The sequence below is a fragment of the Perognathus longimembris genome, chromosome 10, assembly GCF_023159225.1.
Source record: "Perognathus longimembris pacificus isolate PPM17 chromosome 10, ASM2315922v1, whole genome shotgun sequence".
NCBI classification, from domain to species: Eukaryota; Metazoa; Chordata; class Mammalia; order Rodentia; family Heteromyidae; genus Perognathus; species Perognathus longimembris.
In genome coordinates, this window is record NC_063170.1 from 66820529 (window position 1) to 66839543 (window position 19015).

The 19015-nt window shown below is 39.3% G+C and overlaps 1 protein-coding gene across 3 annotated transcripts in view; it reads left to right on the forward strand.

Annotated features, from left to right (window-relative positions):
- The window catches only part of Grm7 (glutamate metabotropic receptor 7), a 547225-nt gene extending 528487 nt beyond the window's left edge, over positions 1-18738 (forward strand). The window contains exons 9-11 of one of the 3 annotated variants that reach the window (XM_048356200.1): positions 4974-5220; positions 15452-15573; positions 18643-18738. In XM_048356200.1, the coding sequence (XP_048212157.1) occupies positions 4974-5220; positions 15452-15456 (252 nt within the window). In that variant the 3' untranslated portion in view covers positions 15457-15573; positions 18643-18738. Of the gene's footprint in view, positions 1-4973; positions 5221-9147; positions 9189-10784; positions 10868-15451; positions 15574-18642 lie in introns of those variants that run through there. The other 2 variants (XM_048356199.1, XM_048356201.1) reach the window with 2 other exon arrangements.
- The last annotated feature ends 277 nt before the right edge of the window (positions 18739-19015 follow it).

The following is a 19015-nucleotide window of genomic DNA, read 5'->3' on the forward strand; positions in this document are numbered from 1 at the left end:
AGCACTTTACCACGTTAGCCACAGCTTCACTTCCAGGTTTTGACTGGTTACTTAGAGATAGGAGTCTCACTGATTTGGCTGCCTGGGTTGGCTTTAAAGCCTTGTCTGCAGATCTCAGTTTCCATTCTTTTTGTTGTTGTGGTGGTGGTTGTTGAGCTTGAATTCTGGGCTTGAGCACTGTTCCTGAGCTTTTTTGTTCAAGGCTAGCACTCTTCCACTTGGAGCCACAGCACCACTTGTGGTTTTCTGGTGGTTCACTGGAGCTAAGAATCTCACAGACATTCCTGCCTGGGCTGGCTTTGAACTGCGATTCCCAGATCTCAGCCTCCTGAGTATCTAGTGTAACAGGTGTGAGCCACCAGCACCCAGCCCAGCATTTACATTCTTAAAGAATTGCTGGGTTGTATAAACCACAAGATACAGGGGAATGATTTTTTCCCAGGGATACCAAATGATTTTTGTCAGCATTATCCTCCCCAAAACCAACTAATAGAAAGACTGACATGCTTTTACAAATCCATAAATGCTAAAATTAGTTTCCTACATGGCCATCAATTCATAGGTGGCTAACAAGTTAGCCAGCTGTAAAATGTCAATGAATATAGCACTTAACCTGGAAAAAAAATGGCCTAAGGGTGGCTTGTAGAGTGGCTGCCAGGAGGGTTGTGTCTTGGAACGGTGGAAGTAGGTTGCAAGCAGGGGGTCATATGTGTGGGCACACGTTATCTTTGCTATTCCCTAGCAGCTTGTTGTTGATCTTATCATGGGCGCTGTCCCTTAGCTCTTTTGCTCAAGGCTAGCGCTCTACCAGTTGAGCCACAGCACCACTTCCAGTTTGGGGGTAGTTAATTGGAGATTCAAGTTTCACCCTTACTTTTCTGCCTGGGTTGGCTTTGAACCACAATCCTCCCCAGAACTCAGCCTCCTGAGTAGCTAGGATTACACACATGAGCCACCCAGCTTCTACATGTTATTTTAAATTGTCACAGATTATATTTGTAGGATACAGCTTGCTTTGATCTATGTCTACAGTGTGCACAGGTAACATTGTGCTAATGGACATGACACTGCCTTTCATACTTTCTTTGCGGTAAAGAAAACGCAAAATCTGCTTTCAGTAATTTGTAAGTGTAGAGTTCATTGTTATTAACAGCAGTGACTAAGTTGTAACCAGAGCTCTTCTACTCTCCTCCTGCCAGGAGAAGGAAATTCATGATGACAAGGAACATGCCAGTCATATTCATTCTCCTGTGCCTAGGACCCTACCTATGCAGGCCAGTCCAAGGGGAAAATGTCTGTCACACACAGTAGATCTGGAAAAGACAACTGACAGTGGATAGAACTGGATTTGGTAGACTATGGCCTATATAAACAGCACATATACAAATAGTTTAATATACATAAATGTGGTCACACAAGATATTGACCTTGAACAACCTAACCTAGCAGAAAACACACATCAGAGCCAACAGTTCATGACTACTGATTTCCTGTGTGCTGCTAAGCTCATTCCACCTGAATCTGGGTTTCACCCTATTAGCTAGAAATATTTTATGTTCTTCATTTTTGCAAAGAAAGACGGTGAGAAGAATTATAGCCATGACTTTCACACATGAGAGTCTGTGAAAATTGTTGGAGAAAAATCTGCATAAATCTTTGCTTGTTTAACTCCCAATTTGATACCTAAATGTGGATGTGAGAAAAGCTTGGAACACCCCAGAAAAAGTAAATGGAAATGACTGTGAAACCATAATTTCAATGACAAAATTAAAGTTTCGTTATCAAAACAGTAGAAATTCCAAGGCAATCTGTGTCCCTTCCATAAGCCCGAGCCTCTACTTGGGCCACAATGGAAACACAAAACAAAACTAAAGAAAACATTATTTCTTCCATTGCGACTGGGCTCAATCCAGTACCCACCAGCACTGGATGGAGGTGTTTAATGGCAGTAAAATTATATCCACCCCTACATTTCCGTGAAAGGAATTGATGATGATCACCAACTCGTTAACATTTCTCAACCAAATATAAGAAAGATCAAGTCAAATGGTGCAAAATACCCAAGATTAATAGATTAATACCCAAGATTAATCAGGGTAAGGCATTGTCCAATGACCAACAAGTAAAATAAAATCCACAATGACACTGAATATCACTATGCTGCAATTTTCCTTAAAATATCCAGTCAATGATAGTTGGATGAAAGCTCATGATGTAAAGATGAGCTCCTCCCTCCCCTCCCCCCACATTCACATACAAGGCCAATGGTGAGTAACCTACCCCCTCCTAGGATTTAGAGAGGTAAGGCCCTGCAGACCTATATTTCTGCAATCTCTAACCTGAATCTTCTTATCTTTCTATATGCCCTAATTTTTTGTTTTTGTTTTTGTAGTTCCAAGGTTGGAACCTGGGACCATTTGTGTCCTGGGCAAGTCCTCTATCTCTGAGCTACATGTCTATCCTTCTACATACTTACTAAGAAATACAGCATTTATTACATCCTGGACCCAATCCAAAGCACTATACAAATACTAACATATTCAATCATCAGGGCAAAAGCACCAGGAAAGGGCTAAGACTCTCCTATTTTATAGACAAAGAAGCTATGGTAAAGTAATCTGTTATGTGTCATAAAACTCCTATGTGGTGAATCAGCTTGGAGAGACTCAAAGCTCAAGGCTCTTCTTTCTCACAACCCATTATTGAGTAGTTGCTATGTAAAGAAGATCCCAGGAGTAGAGGTAGAGAAAGGAAATGGTGATTGACATTGACCTTGATTATTGTCTGCATCTGAATTGTTAGCAACTGCTCAAATTGACAAAATATCAATCTTGTTAGTTGTTTTGTAAGAAAATAATTAGTAAGCAATATAGAAACATCACAGGGTTTTAAGATTTTGGTTTCTGAGAAGAAATAGCATAGATACACATACATCATAAGTCATAGAGCCAATACAAACCCTGTGAATGACATCTTTGTGGCAATGTTTCCTTATGAGCAGAGAAATGGAAACAAAGCCTGTGTTCCTTTGTGTGCGTTTACATGCATTACTTTCATGGACTGAATAAACTTAGCCTTGCAAAGCCCTTGTGATTAGAATGACAGCTATGGCCATGAGGCTATATCTGTACAGCCCTACATCCCGGCCAGTCATTCTTGAACAGCATAGACCTGCCAGATCAAATGATGTTGACATCCAGAGAACTCTACTAGGAAGAAATGAGCTTCAAAAAAACAAATCTAATTAAAATCCTAAAGGATCATTAATTCAATCTTGTTCTGTCTTGCTACTTTACGTTCATTATGTATTATAGAATCAGCAGCTGACAGCTACTTTTAACCACTCAGAGACATACAAATTCAAATGGATGCTTGCTAGAAGCCTTCATTCCTTCCAGATGAGATGGATAAATCTCTCTTGATTTCACAAGGGCCACAACATCCAAGTAGTCAATAGGTCTGATGTAAACTCTTGTATGTATAAAGAAAGATTGTTTGACCACTGAAGCAGAGGTAGGAAAAGGCATCAAACAAGATGTCTTTGCCCTATCTCTACCATTTGCCTGCTGTGCAGAGAAAATAGTGTGTTTAGGGGTAGAGTCTATAACGGCAGAATCTAAGGCCTTGGTGACAGATGGAGAGCCAAACAATGTCTAGTTACAAACTGAAATCAATGATATGAAGTGTATATGTGGGTAAAAGCAGGTTGGTAAAAATGTTCTAGGAAGCGAAGGAGAAATATCCCATACAATGGAAAACAAGAATTAAAAAATATGGCATGTTGGAAAGGTTCCATGGTTGAATCAGGCTCATAGATTCAAGACCTGAAAGAGAGTCCACAAGTATGGAGACCTAGGCAGATGAGAAAGCAGACATGAAGAAATTGGGAAGGAGTGGGCGCATTTGTCTGAAGTAGTTGTCTAGCCCAGACCATGTTGATTCCATTAGGAATGGAGATTTTTATCCCCAATTCATAGCTGTCAAATTTGAGTCAAATCCACTATGAAAGAGCTCTAGTTGCTACAGACATAAAAGGCAGTGACACCCACGCATTTAATTGCATCTAGCTTTTCGAAACCATGCCCAAACTATAAAGACATGTCAGTTGCAGCAGCATTCTAGATTGTAGCGGGGTGTGTCATGAACACACATGAATGGGGGTGACCTGCCTGTGACCTTCCTTTCACTGGCTGCACAGTTGACCACACCCTTTCGCTATCATCTTGTCAAAGGTACGATCAAGTCCAGGACCAAACACATTGGGCAGCAAATGAGTAGTTAATTCGTCTGTTGCTTTCTTAAAGACATCAGGGGAAATAAGGGCAGCCATGGGGACCTCCTCCAACAAACAATGCCAAACTGAGGTAATTTTATTCTCTCGGCAACTTACCAGTATCACACAAGATGATGGCCCCCTTACTGTTGTGTTGGGTTACGCAGACTTAAGCAACGAGCCCTAACCTTTCAGAGAAGATACAATCGCTCTTTAGTACAGTGAAGTGCACACAAGAAGAAACATTTATGAACATAAATCTTATTTCAAATAAGGTCCTAGAATCTCTGCAGAGTGCTGCCTTATTTGTATGTGAGAATAAAAAAAAATGAATAACCACACCTTACTCGGATTACAGATTTCTATGATCCCCAAGTCTTCAGTCAGCTTTCATGTCCATGAAAAGGACTTTCGGTGTGACTAAAGGTCAACCCCGAACTCCCATCAAGGAGGCTTCTCCAAGACAAGCATGCATGCACCTGGGTTTGTCCGATGGCGTTCCATCAGTGACCTATGCAAAAGCTCTCAAATGAATGTGTAGTCCCACTCCCTTTTTAATCAGAGCATCCTCGGAGGCTGCTCTCCTGCTTTTATTCCCTCTCTCGTCGCCCTCGTCGATTGCCGACGTCGCTTTAACGTGTTTGGCCTCCCTCTGCGGTCATTTTATTTGTAATAGTGCCTTGTGTGTTGTGTCTCCTAGCTCTACATACAAACTACCACGCTTACAATCTCCATGAACCTAAGTGCGTCCGTGGCTCTGGGAATGCTGTACATGCCGAAAGTGTACATCATCATTTTCCATCCTGAACTCAATGTCCAGAAACGGAAGCGAAGCTTCAAGGCGGTTGTCACGGCAGCCACCATGTCATCGCGGCTGTCACACAAACCCAGTGACAGACCCAACGGGGAGGCAAAGACAGAGCTCTGTGAGAATGTAGACCCCAACAGTAAGTACATCTCCTTTCCTTTCGCTTTTCCATCCCGCAGCAGAAAGTTCTAGAACGTTCAGTGTGCATTGCCTCTAGTTTTTTGGGGCTTATGGACTCCTCGGGTTGCCCTGGCGACTGCTAAGCTTTATTTGCCTAAAATTGACTCATTCCTGCTACTATTTCCTTGTGCCTTATTAGTCAAAAGCTTTTAGATGCTCTGCTTCAGAAATGTAAGGCCTTCCCCTCCTCTTATGTATGGGACCTTCCAGAAGACGTAAACACATCACTTGGAGCCCCTTTCTTACATGCTTTCGGCTAGAGAGATAACTTCCTCTTAGGAAAACATCCATGCCAAATGAACTGTGCCACTAAAAGTGAAATTAGGAGATTTAAGAACTTTGGAAGCATGATGTCTTTACACTGGAACATGAATGTGGACACAATCTTTATTAAGCAAATCTTTTAGAAACAAAAAAGCACATAAAATATGATGGCATTGTTAAACGTTCATCCATGTACATAGCCCCAGATGCCACCAGCCTCCTTCCATCACTACATGAGGAAAATATCTCCCACATCAATGAAGAAGAAGGGATTTGGCCCATGAAAGACAGAGATCTGAAATGTTAGATACTGTAGCCAAAACACCCAGGAGTCTTTCTTCAGGCCTGAAAATGTCCCAACCTAAGATGTGCCTGGGGACGTTATAATTTTGTTAGTAACATAATACCAGCTTAGGAGTCAATTGCATAGAATTCTTCATTGCCAGTTGACTCACAGTCAGTGGTACAAATGATTTTTCACATTAAAAGCCTTAGTTCTAAGATTTGTTTTCCAGAAATAGTTTGGTCAGTGCCATGAAGAATGAGAAGTCCTAGTGCTCCTTGGAGTGTTTCCGATTTCTAAAATAGAAAGGATTTTGAGGCCCCCCCACAGCACACCTGAAGGTCAGCTTCAATTAGGAACTGATCTTCTTTTAAATCCAAAGTCTTGGTGCTAAGCTAGAAGAAGTCCAAGAAGCCAGTAGGAGTAACTTAACAAACACTGTGCAAAGAGCCATGATTGCCATCATCTTCACTTACAAATAGTTGAAGGAATGTCATGCCATAAGTTCAAAATTAAGTAAAGTGGAATGATTGGCTCCATGGTGGGTTTCACTTTGACTTCTTAGAAGAAGAGATTAAGGGACCGGGCCGAGAAAAAGTATACATGGAATGACTGGTGGCCTTGCTATGCCCCTACCACAAACGGCCCATCAAAGTGAAAAGGGAAGTACCATGACATTTGTGGTGTGGTAGGTGGAGACAAAACTGGGTTCAAACCCAATCACTTTGATCAGTGGCTTTCAGAGTGACTGAGGTTTTCTACAATTCAGCATCTTCAAGTATACAACAGAAAGACTATTATCTGAGTCATAAGTGAGTTATGGAATGTTGTAGATCATATCTAAATTAAGTGTCAGTTGCTTACATTACTAAAGATGCCAAAAGCTTTGCTTAGATGCATCGTATTCATAAACTGCTATGTTCGGTGGCTTCTCCTTTACACAGCTACTTAAAGATTATAAAAGATAGGAAATACATTTCAATGAGATTAAATAGATATGACAGTACAGTTAAAAGTAGACTAAACACCATTTAGCAAATGAAATCGAATCACTGAAACCAATCTTGCTATGTTCACATATGGACACAAATTTATAACACTACTTATATGATAAATATTCCTGTCTGTAAATGTCTCTGTAGCTTATAATTTTAGGCCCTTATGTCAATTTTGCATTTCATGAAACCTTATTCCTGCAGCTATTCCAATAGCAGTCCTGTTTTTTTATCTGTACAGATACACACAGATTTAATATGATACCACCTCAAATCAACAGCTACAAACTATACTTGCAGGTCAACATGTATGTATTAAAGATCATCACATCAGAATTTTGAATCTGGACAGTACACTGTATATAACACTGCATAAGAATTCTCTGACTTTTATACAGTATTTGTACTGTTGCCAACTTTCACTGATTCGATCTGATCCTTGAGGGTAAAGGATTTTCTGGAGGAATGACAGTAGTTTCTAGAATGCCAAAAGTAGTTTTAATGCTAAAACAATAGTAGTTTAACACTAGAATTAATACCTTTAAAATAGATATTTCCATAGAAGGCCTTGTATGGGAGATTTCAGTTTTCCCTCACAAAAAGTCTATAGAATAGGCATTATTATTCCTATATTACTGAAGAAGCAGAGGCTTAGTGAGTTTCCGCTGCTTCTACTCAGCAGCGGCAGTTGAATTACTCAGGTCTAACTCCTACCTCCTACCTCTCATTTGTTCCTCTTAGCTCTTCTGCAACATGAGTTTATCAAAATCCCAATATACAAATTGCTTGTGCTCCCTCCCTTGGTAATATGGCTTGTGTACAGACATGTAAGGCTGATGATGCTAGAGGGGGGATTCTTTAGATACAAATGCTGTGAGATGTATTATTGCTTTGCTGCCTTATCTGTAGACAAGGAGTAAACTGAACTAAAGAAGGCTGCCCAGGTAGAGGTCTCACCTTAATAACTGAAATTTTTTTAAAACAATGCTGGTATCTGTTGTACTCACAATTATTCTATTGGGAGCTCTCATTGGGTGTCTTTGCTTGAATAAGCTCCATTTGGTTTGTGACTGTTCTAGTGTCTACATAGATCTAATATGAACATTCCAGAAAACACAGAAATCCAAGAGAGCTTTTGCCTCATAGGGAAGCTGAAAGATGTTGCAACATTCTTTCAAGTTTTCCGGTATTGTGTAGACACTCCCATAAAATGAGATGAAGACTTTGACTACATATTGGCTAGGCCAAAGGAGGAGATTCATGTACCTCCAAACATTGGTGTTTCTGATGATCTGCCTCTGAAAATCCCCCCAAACAATACAAAGACCTTGCCCTCCTCACCGATGACCAACAGCTCTTTCTGCAGTGACACTGGTGTTCTAAGTCTGTACTACCAGTGCCATCAGTACCTGCTCAGGTGGCTCTTGGCCACTTGAAATAGAGCATGTAACTCACATTTAAGACATTTAAGTTTACAGTCTGCTCATGGCTGTGGGCTTAATGTATTGGACAACACAACTGTAGAAATTCATTCTAAAAGGCAAAGACTTCATTCTGGCATACCAGCACAGGAAGTGTGATGTCATAGATGACTGTTGCATTTGGAAACTCAGTCCCCACCAATGCACAAATGGATATATATATATATATATATATATATATGCATATATGTGATATATATATATATGAATACTAGTGAAAAGTTCAATGAGTGAAAAAAACATTTTCATGTCAAATACCAAATTATCTCCAACATCTGCACTTTGGTCACAGAGACAACAAATTTATTTGCTGAATTTAAGCTATCTGGTTAAAACCAACTAGAAACACAGACCATGAAATTAAAGAAAGAATGAATCTCTTTGATGGGGAAAAATTTCTTAGGGGGTAGTGTCAAAAAGAAAGTTAAGCTTATAGCAAGAGCTAGAGTGAATAACTGAACCAAAATATCCATATCCACTGTGGCTCTAAACACTTAGTCTGGATGTATTTCAGTCGTCCGTGTTTTCATCTTTAACAGCTCTGCTCCATCCTTGCAGTTCACCATCTGGTGCATGCATGCTTCTACTTGCCCTCCTCTGCACTGCAAGTCCATGTCCTCCTAAAGATGAACTTGCTTGTTGGCTTAAGATGGGTAGATGTGGAAACTTCCCCAGTATTACCTTAGCTTTTCCTCTAGGATTCAAATTTTCCTTTTAGCTCGCTACTTTGGTTAGAAATCTATTATTTGAAAGGTAAAAAAAAAAACCCTACTTTTTCTATGTGGGACAAACATAAAATCAACCTTGTCCTAATGTGAATGTTAATCTGTGCAACCCCTGATCTATTACATATTCAATCATAGGGTAATTTTTTCGGGCCTCTACATCCAGATTGCGAGCAAGCTCAGAGCACTAACAATGGATGTAGCTCAGCTACTTATATCAGCAGCAGAGCTCTGCCACTAGGAATGCAGAAGACACTGGCTTGTTTGGATACATTTATGTCTAACCAAGGGGCTCCCTCCTCCACCTCCCTTTTTTAAAAGACCTGCTGGTGTCTTCACCTGTCCCATGAATTGGGCATCATTCCCTGAACTTGCTACTGGTGATTTGGAAGATGGGAAGCATGAAGATGTTGGATTAAATAAGAACACGTGGTTGTGCTTGGACCACGGCTTGCTGGTGATGCTGATCATGGCAGCAAGATTTTCCTGAAGCAGGATACCCTAACCTGGACCGCTCACACCAGAGATGCTCTGGGAAGTTGCCCTCTCTTCTCGTGCTTTCCTTGTTAAAGGACTGCAGTATGTGAAGATGAGAGCTCTTAAATGCCTTTGTTCTGAGATGCAATCCATTTTCTAAGCCAGTGACCCCCAGGTAGTTCAGATGAGCACCTCAGCACAAACACCTAATATAGGTACAGAGATTACTACAGAAAGTTAGTACTAGCTGGAGATAATTGGGAGGTGTACAGCTCTTTTGGGGATGTCAGGATGTATGACTTAAAAATGACCTTGGGATGGAGGTTAGGCAGAGTCTACATGAAAGACGATAAACACATTTGTTTATCATTGTTTTTACATGAAATTGGTAAATATATTGTATGTCAAGTATGTCACAGGTACCAGGGCATGGCTAAAGTGGTAAAGCATTTGCCTTTGCCTACCAAGCAGAAACACAGATCTATGAGTTCAAATCCCACCCTTACATCCTAATAGATATATGCTTCTCAGATATAAAATTTTAAACATAAGTATGTAAATATTTTAAATACGGGTATACATTTTAATACTGCTTTGTACTTGTACTATAGCATTCAGTATAAGTAGAATAAGTAAAATCTTGCACTCTTCTCAAAGCAATTACAAAATTCTATAACAGGTCTGTAACAAGGAGATATTTGAGTAAGCACAGAAACAAAGAAAGACCGACTGCTGGCAAATGGATGTGGGCACCAAACCATGCACAACAGATAATGCATAGAAAAATTCTGGAACATCTTCTTGGGCTGTGTGACTTTGTTATATAGTGCCTTGTTTTGTTTCATTTTTGTTTTGCTTTGCTTCTTCATTTGTATGGAGCCTCGACATTCTCGACATTATGCTACTTGTTTCATTCTGGATGAGCCAGGCAGGTGGGTCACCATCACTGAATGAGACTGAGACAAAAATGAGGTTGCAACAAGAAGGAAGTAGTGTCCTACCCAGATAGACATGTTATTTGGAATTGGTTACTCAGCCGCTCCAACTCAAGTAAGGAAAACCCAGCTGCCTTAGCAACAAAAATACACATGAGCACTCCCATGTTCAGAGGTACCTGAATTGCAGTCAACTGGTCTACCACAGCTTATTGCTCTCTCCTCCCCCAGAGTGTGGGCATATACCTAAGGTCTCTATTGCAGCCTTTTCTCCAAAAAAAAAGTAAGCTAGCAATAATATTTTTAAAGAATATTGTGTGCACAGCTATTTTATACATTCCTATATATTTACTTTTCCTATAGACTGTATACCACCAGTAAGAAAGAGTGTACAAAAGTCTGTTACTTGGTATACTCTCCCACCAACAGTATAGCTTTTGACTGCTTTCCAAAGGTAAGAAAAAAAATCTCATTTCTTTTTATTTATGTGGTCTTGTCTACACTAAGAATTGGAAATGTTTCCACAAGAACTGTGCATGATGACCTAAAAGTTTGTCTGTATGAAGAAATGTGTTTGGAAAGATGATGTGTTTGATAACTCAGTGACAGCAGCTGAATAACAGTTACACACACTCAGTTTATTCTCTGAAGAGTAGGTTTATGGATGTAAGCACCATGGTTTTCTCTGAACTAGCCAAAAACTATGAAAATGGGTGGTGGTTTAAAGCTACCAGTGATGGGAAATTATGTTTAAGTGCATGTTTTCTGGCATTTGGGAATGCTTATAGGGAAAGATGGAAGAGGTTTTACAAACCTAGTAATATGTGTGCAGTGGTTTATTTTTACTAAACACATTAAAACCAATCTATCCATGTCTAGAAATGTAGCCATTCAAATAACACAAATGGTTAAACCTATCATGTTAAGCCTAAGACTGTCTTGATTCCGTCTGCTTTTTGTTTTTAAGTTTGTTTTTTTTTTTGCAGTAACAAAAATATTTTTAAAAAATTTCCTGGCTGAGCTTTACAGTGTTCAAAAATGAACTGTGGCTCATATTTCTGCTTTTAAGAAACTATAAAAACTTCAGTCATCTCTCAGAAACAGAGAAGGGGCTCAAAGAAAGACTCCAAGGATCTAAAGATGAGTTTCAACAACAGACAAATATAGCAATTACCAATAAATACCCAGGGTATTCAAACTTAGCACTTCAAGAGAACAATGGATTATATTCTAGAAATGCTGACAAATCAAGTATTAATAGATGAGCCATTTAAGCTTACATATCATTTTGGGATTGCATAAATACATTCTCTGAAAGAATAAACTCGTTGTGTTATCATTCTTGGAATCTCCCCCATTTTAGCCTAAGCAGTATTGTAACACAGAGCAAGATAAGTCTGCCTTTGGCGAGCATCCTTGTCCAGCTGGAGTCAAAACCTTCCAACTCGGGGAAAATAGAGTGAATGGTAAAATAGGTGGCGGCATTGAATTCTACAGATTCCTGCTGATTTCTTCTCAACCTCCTTTGTAATGTTTCTAAACTAGATGTACACCTAGAGAGAATTCTAAGAGAGGGAGGTCACACTATGGGAGGGGAAACATGGATTAATAATATAGATTGGTCTTTCTCTTCCCTCTGAGGGTATCTTAGGCCTTTTATCCAATCACTGCCATGGTTTTGTTTCCCCCATCTTTGTTTCTGCAATGCTATTCTGAATACAAATAATGTCTCAGTCTATTTCCGAAAGCAAAATTCATTTCCCATGGTAAGACAGGACAAGAGTACTTTCATAGAGTAATTACATTTCCTGTTGATTTTAGATGGATGCCAAGCACTCGGTCTTTAATTTCAGATGTATTGTTCACATAGTTATTTCCTTTTTCCAGATCAACATGATCTGTCCTAGTTTTTAAATAGGGCATTCTTTTCTATGGTGACTATGTAACTGTATTCCAGTGAGATTTCAAGGTTCTTATTTTTTTATTTTTTTTTTCAGTACAAGTGCTTGTCAAAACACTACAGCTCATCATTTTAATAGTCCTTCTACATGAGACTGCCTGAGAATAAATGAGAAGGAATTTTCCCTGGGTGGAAAAAAATGGATAGATTTAATCTCAATCTATTAAAAATTCTCTTTAGTTCCAGTCTCGATACCTTTTTGCTTAAAAAAAAAAGAGAAAAAAGTATATTTTAAGTCAGTCTTTCAGTTAAGAATACATTTAGGAATTATGGTGTTTAGAAATAAACTCAATTTTGTTACTACGATTCTCTCACTTCAAGGATTTTGATTACAGAGATGCACAGAGCTTAAGCAGAGAGGTCATGTCCTCCAAGAGGGAAATTATTGCTTAATAATTTTGCACTATTTATTTCTCTTTGCTATATGGATATTATATTGTTTTTATACATTCATTATTCTACTTCTCTCCATATTCGTTGTCATGATGATATTCTGCCTACAAGTAATGTTTTTATGTAAGCTGCTTTTCTGATCAATTTGAACATGGTGGTGCAAATTAGTGCTAAACATCTTACAGAGTTTTAAAAAACGGAGACTGGAAAGTGATTAAAATTATGTTCATTCAAATAATGTGTGGCAATTTTTTTTCAAGTTAACCGTGAAACAGCTCCAGTTGGAGACCAACTGGATTGATTTACTGTTCTGAGTCTGAACCCATGTCTGTCTGCTACCTTTCCCTGGCGATGAAATAGGAAAAATAGAAGCTTGGCTCTGAGAATGAACTTGGTACCTGTATGTTGTTAACTCTTCACTTGAAGATTGAAGGAAGTGTATTCAAATTCAGACAGAACACAATTCTGGCACATTTGGAAAACAAGTTCTGCATAAGGCTTGGTTGGAAGCTCTTATCTGCAACAAAGAATATAAGCCCGATAGGACCAACATTTATACAGCCTGCATCTTTTACATTCATAGATCTTAGAACTCTTCGAAGTGTTATTCTAATATATATTTTGAAATGCACTTTAAAAACAACGTATGTTTGAGCCAACATTAATATGAGATCAGGAAATAGGTTGTTTAGGAGGTAAGATCTCACATGACAGGATGATGGCATCATTTAAAAAACTTAAATCCAGCCTTGAAAATATAGACATACAGTCAACTGAGTCATGTTTTTATAGAGTTTTGTTCTTTTGAACAAGGGTCCAGGTGAATATTATTGGCATCTCACTAATTGAGAAAGAGGAATATAAAAACCAATCATCTCTGTTTCTTGTAACTAATATAGTGGGATTATTTAATGTTATAACATTTTTTAAACTGGGCAATGCAAGTTCGTATATCATGTTGAGGCTCTGTCTTTAGCATTCAGTATAGTAGCTCTGTTCTAGCTGGAGACTACCTCAGTTAAAAACCCAATATGAAACATTATGAGTACAGATAACATTGAAAGAATATGAACTATCTAAACTTTGATATCAAATCACCTTGGAAATAAATGCAGTTATAAATCTTCTTGGCATATTTCTCTTTGCCCAGGAACGTTGTAAAATACCATCATTTCCTCTCAACAGGGTTAATATTTCAGCACATGTTCAAAAGCCAATTAGTATTTGCTATCTATATTCTGCAACTTGAGTTCCACTAGAACACATACTGTTTCTTTCCCTGGTAGTTCTTAGCATAGACAGAAACTGTGCTGATTTTTCTATTTAAGTGCCATCCTAGCCTACCTGGTCAAGATTTATGAATCATAGGAGTACCATTAAGGTGGTCAATCAAACCAACACATATTTCCTGAGCACCTCTGCCCTGAGCCAGCCAGGTAAACATGAAAAGGTCCCCAGGGAGCTCATATCCCATGGGTGATTCAAAAGCAAGCAATTATAATTCAGGATGTTGGGGGCCATTGATAGGGAGACATATGTCTAGGGCCAAAATCATGTGGAGTGAGCATCAGTCATGACATTGTGGACTGGTCCTATAGAATGCAGGATTCCAGGCAGCTTTATGAAAGGAAATGCCCTTAAGAAAGACACAAAGCACCTGAGACACAAAAGGTCGTGGTAGTAGTTCTGGGTCTCTAGTCCAGCCCTCGGACTCTAGCAGTTCTAGGAGGCAACCTCACAAAATGAACCCAAGGAGCCAGTTAGCCTGAGAGGGAAGGCAACACATCTCCTTTGTCTTTGTGCATTTTGTGAAAGGGTCTGGTGGGGCCCTATGTTCTCAGTATGTGTAAAGTAAATGACTATGTATTGATAAGAAACTACTTAGTCTACAACCTCAGGCAGGTGGAAGTGGGTTCTTCTGGACCAAATGTCCAAGGTCACAGAGGTTGACCTAGAAAAGGAATTGCCTCACCCCAAGGTCACAGCTTTCCAAAACATGTCACAGTTTGTATGTCTGACATCTAAAATGGACATTTGTGCTATGCCTGCATTCCTGTAATCAGTACACCAATCTCATGTATGAAACCAACCAAGCTGTAGGCCTATGGGCCTCCTTTTGTAGTAGAGTCTGCATATTTGTATTCCTTCTCTTTCAGAGGTCACACAAACTTGAGAGTTTCCATTGAAGATGGTTTAATTGCTTTAAATGATTTCAGATTTTAATTTGGCAAACTCATAAACAAGTCTCTGTGGTGATTATCTGATTACTCTGTGCTTTTCTTCTTAGAGCCATTCGTTTAGGACAGATTTTTATCTTTTAAGCACCAAATATTATTTGCACTTAAAAAGAAAAATGTGTGTGTCCTAAACCAAGGTCAGTTAATTTCTGAAATCTTTCTTACCCCCCAATTACTGTGAATGAGCTTCTTCCCAATATTTAAATGATGACAACTTGTTTCTGCCTACTGAAGACTTATCTCAACTTCACAGATTTTTTTTTTAAATGTCTTTTTGCCTGTACGTTGGAGCTTGGATACATTTTAAATTAGCTTTCTCTAGGAATCAAAGGTAATCATTATTTCTCTTTATGATCTACATAAATATTCTCATTATTTATTTTTCCTTTCAAGTTGAATGTTCGTTTTGAATTCCTTTTCCTCTGTCTGCCTTCTTTCAGAGTAGCCACAGAGGACCCTTGTTTTCACTGGGACAACTAGAGAGCCATCTTCCAACTGAGTTGATGCTGAGCCAACCCCAACACTGTGGAGAACAAGAGGGGAGTTAGCATCCCCATTCACAGTAAGTGTTAAGTATTGGAGGTGCTTACCACAATGGGGTCAAGAATCAGGAAAACTGGAGTAAGATTCTAACCAATGGCTCCGGTTCTTGGGTTAGCAAAAGCTCCTCTCTCTTCATGGATGTGTGTGATCTTGGATAAGTCATAATGCATGAGATCCTGTTTCTGTTTCTTCTTCCATGGGATGAAAATAGCTCTCTCTCTCTCTCTCTCTCTCTCTCTTTCTCTCCATCTAGGTAGATAGGTAGGTAGGTACATAGCTAGGCAATAGATAGATAGATGATAGAAAGATAGATAGATACATAGATACATAGATAGAAGCTTTCCTTTGTAAGGATGCTTGAATGGGAGGATACACAAGTATATAGGTAGCACTGTTATCCCCTGCTCATGTCCATAGGTTTAATTTTAATTAGTTTTCCACCTCCTGCTTTGTTTTTGTTTTTTTTTTAATTTCATTTCCCTCTTTCCTCCTTTCACTTTTTCTTTGCTAGTGTGGTGACATTTCTTGACTGCCATAAACCCTCAAGAGTTGAAAGAGATGACATCCATCTAGATTGTCAGTGAATCCAGGAGAGCTTTTCTGTGGATATCATAAAGCTCTGCTTTTTGAGATGGGTCACTGTGGTCTTTGGATGAGCCATTAATAGTTTCTTGGCTTGGTAAAAATGACAGGGAGAAAGCTATCAGTCACACAGTAAGTCTGCTGTGAGACACATAGACCCAATCACCTGATATATGATCCTCTCCACGTGATTGACTTCGACAGGCAACTCCAGGCCAGCAGGCAAGCTGAAGAGCGTTTTAAGTACAAATAATAGTGCTGGGGATATGTCTTGAGTGGTAGAATAATGACAGAGTAGAATAGAATCCTTTCATCTTAGCTTGTAAAAACACATTTGGTTTCCTTTTGAGACCAGGGCACAACAAAATCAGGAAACAAAACCTCTCAGACGTCTTCATCGATAATGTGAAATTTGGTATTTACCAAATGCGTATCAAATATGGAGCTAGAGAGCCAGACTCACTTATCTCCACCTTCAAATGCCTAGAATGGTCCTGTGCAGCAATAATATTAATTACAATGCTCATAATAGTTCAACCACATTGTCTCTATTGTTGTAGAACTGGCAAAGAATCCCAACTATTTCCTGAGATAAGTCTTCTTGTCGTCATGTACTACAGAAAGAAGCTGAGGCTTACCACCATAGAGTAGCTTCCCAGAAATACATACTACTGAGAGGTAGCGTAGACATATTGTCCTGTGAATAGAGTACACAATAAACTATTCTGAAATGGAATGGAATGGATCCACATGTTTCAGTCTCACATCACTGATTTACTCAGCATTTCCTGTTCTCATCAGTTGATTCTAAATGCTCTCGATTTCTGAAAAATGAGATAGGCCCTCCAGGATTTCAAGGAAGAAATCACTATCTGGCTTCAGAGCCACTGTAAGATGAGATGTGCCTCTTTTTTCTTTTTTCAAGTGATCATACCACTTGATGTAGGTTCATGTCCTTGAGTAGTTTTTGTGGCCTGAAAAAATGTAAGATTAGTTCCTGTTTCGAAAAACACCATCATCCAGATCTGGAAACGTTGAAGTCTTGCCAATTCACTGAAGTCCACCGAGGAGCGCACAGTGAGGTCAGCTGATTACTCTGAGCAGGGTACAGCCCGCACTGAGTTAAAATCATGTCTTCATCTGCAGACTCCTCTGTCTGACCCAGCTAAGTTTGACACGGAAACCCAAGCAATGGAAATGAAACTCAAGACAATTTTCTAGCATTAAAAAAAAAAAAAATAGCACTGCTACCTAGAACAGTAGTTCAAGCTTGAAATCCAGGCTACATGGGAGGGAAGAGATGAAGGAAGGACTCATAGTTTGATGCCAGCCAGGACAGAAAAGGCAGCTTTTGAGATTTCATCTCCAGCAATGAGTAGGCATGGTGGTATGAACCTGGCACCTCAGCTACTGAAGAAGCCCAATAGGAGGATTACAGCACAAGCTGGCTGTGGAAATAAAGCAAAACTCTACCTCGAAAATAACTCATGCAAAATGAGACTGGAAATGTGGCTCAAGTAGTAGAGCATCTGCCCAGCAAGCATAAGATCCTGAGTTCAATTCCCACGTGTAGTCAAAAGAACAGAAAAAAGGGATTTCCTTGTAATGCAAATGTGAAATGGTCACCTGACTTGTCACCTGACTCACACTGTCTTTACTATGACCCTAGCAAAGTCCAATAAAAACAGCTGGCCACCAGAGTCATTATCATCAATGTTCCTGAGAAGCTGAGTCAGCTAGCCTCTTGGGGCTCATACAGATTAGAATGAGATGCTCTATTTTTACTCTAGGAACCTCATTTCTCTTGTCCTCTTTTTCGTCACATTCGCAAATTTCATTTGCATTTTATTTCACAACCTAGACTAAGACTGGAGCTCTTGTTTCTCTTGAAGTCCAAAGTGCAATTGGCAAAGAGTCAATTTTCCAGAGCAAGTATCTCATTATCTCATGAAAGCTTTGGCACCAAGCTTATCGGTGAATTTAATGAGTGGAAGAGAGCCGGCCTAGCTGGCATGAGATTTGTCCAATAAGATACCCCATGTGCCTACACCATTCCAAAATAATCAGATAAATCACACCACCAGAGTCTTGAGACCCAATGTTGTTTAAGAGCTTTAAACTTGGGAAACAAATATAGAGATTTATCCTCACTCATGATCCAACACTGGAAAGCCAGTCTCTTCCAGAGTCTGGTATTCTCAGTCAATTTTGGCAGAAGTCAGAATAGACCATAGCTTCAATGAGATTTCCTAACTTAGTCTCACAGGGAAAGATTGTAATACAAGAGGTTAGCACAGGAGACTGTTACTTAGGCCAAACAGCTCTTCTCAGAAGATCATCTCTCTGTACCTCAGTTTCCTCACCTGCCAAATACATCATATAGGGTAAGAGGTAAGCAATGTCAGAGCACTTGCAACTACATTGGGCATGGCGTATGGGGATGTTAGCTGTTAGGGTTAGTGCTGTGTTACCTGGAATTAACTGGAATGTTCTGTTTCTGTTATAGGAGAAAATCTGGAGATTCCAATGTAACCTTCTTCTTTCTGGTCTCTTGTATGCCTTTTCTTTCTGTATGCTACTCAATAAAGTATGAGAGAATCAAGCGGTTCATCTGTATCTGATTTTTTGTCTGGGAAAAACTTGTGGGATTTTCAGATTGAAATATCAATACATCTCCTGTCTTGTCTTCAACCTATTTAGTATTGATTCTTTTGCGAGCCATAGTGCCTTAAAGGCAAAATTTCACCGCACTATCAAATAAGCTATGTGGGAAATCACATTTAAGCACACGTAATTTTCATTTAATTTCATAACACAGCACATATTTCCTGACTTTAGGCATAAACTCATTGAATGGGATCACTGTGGTAGGAGACGTT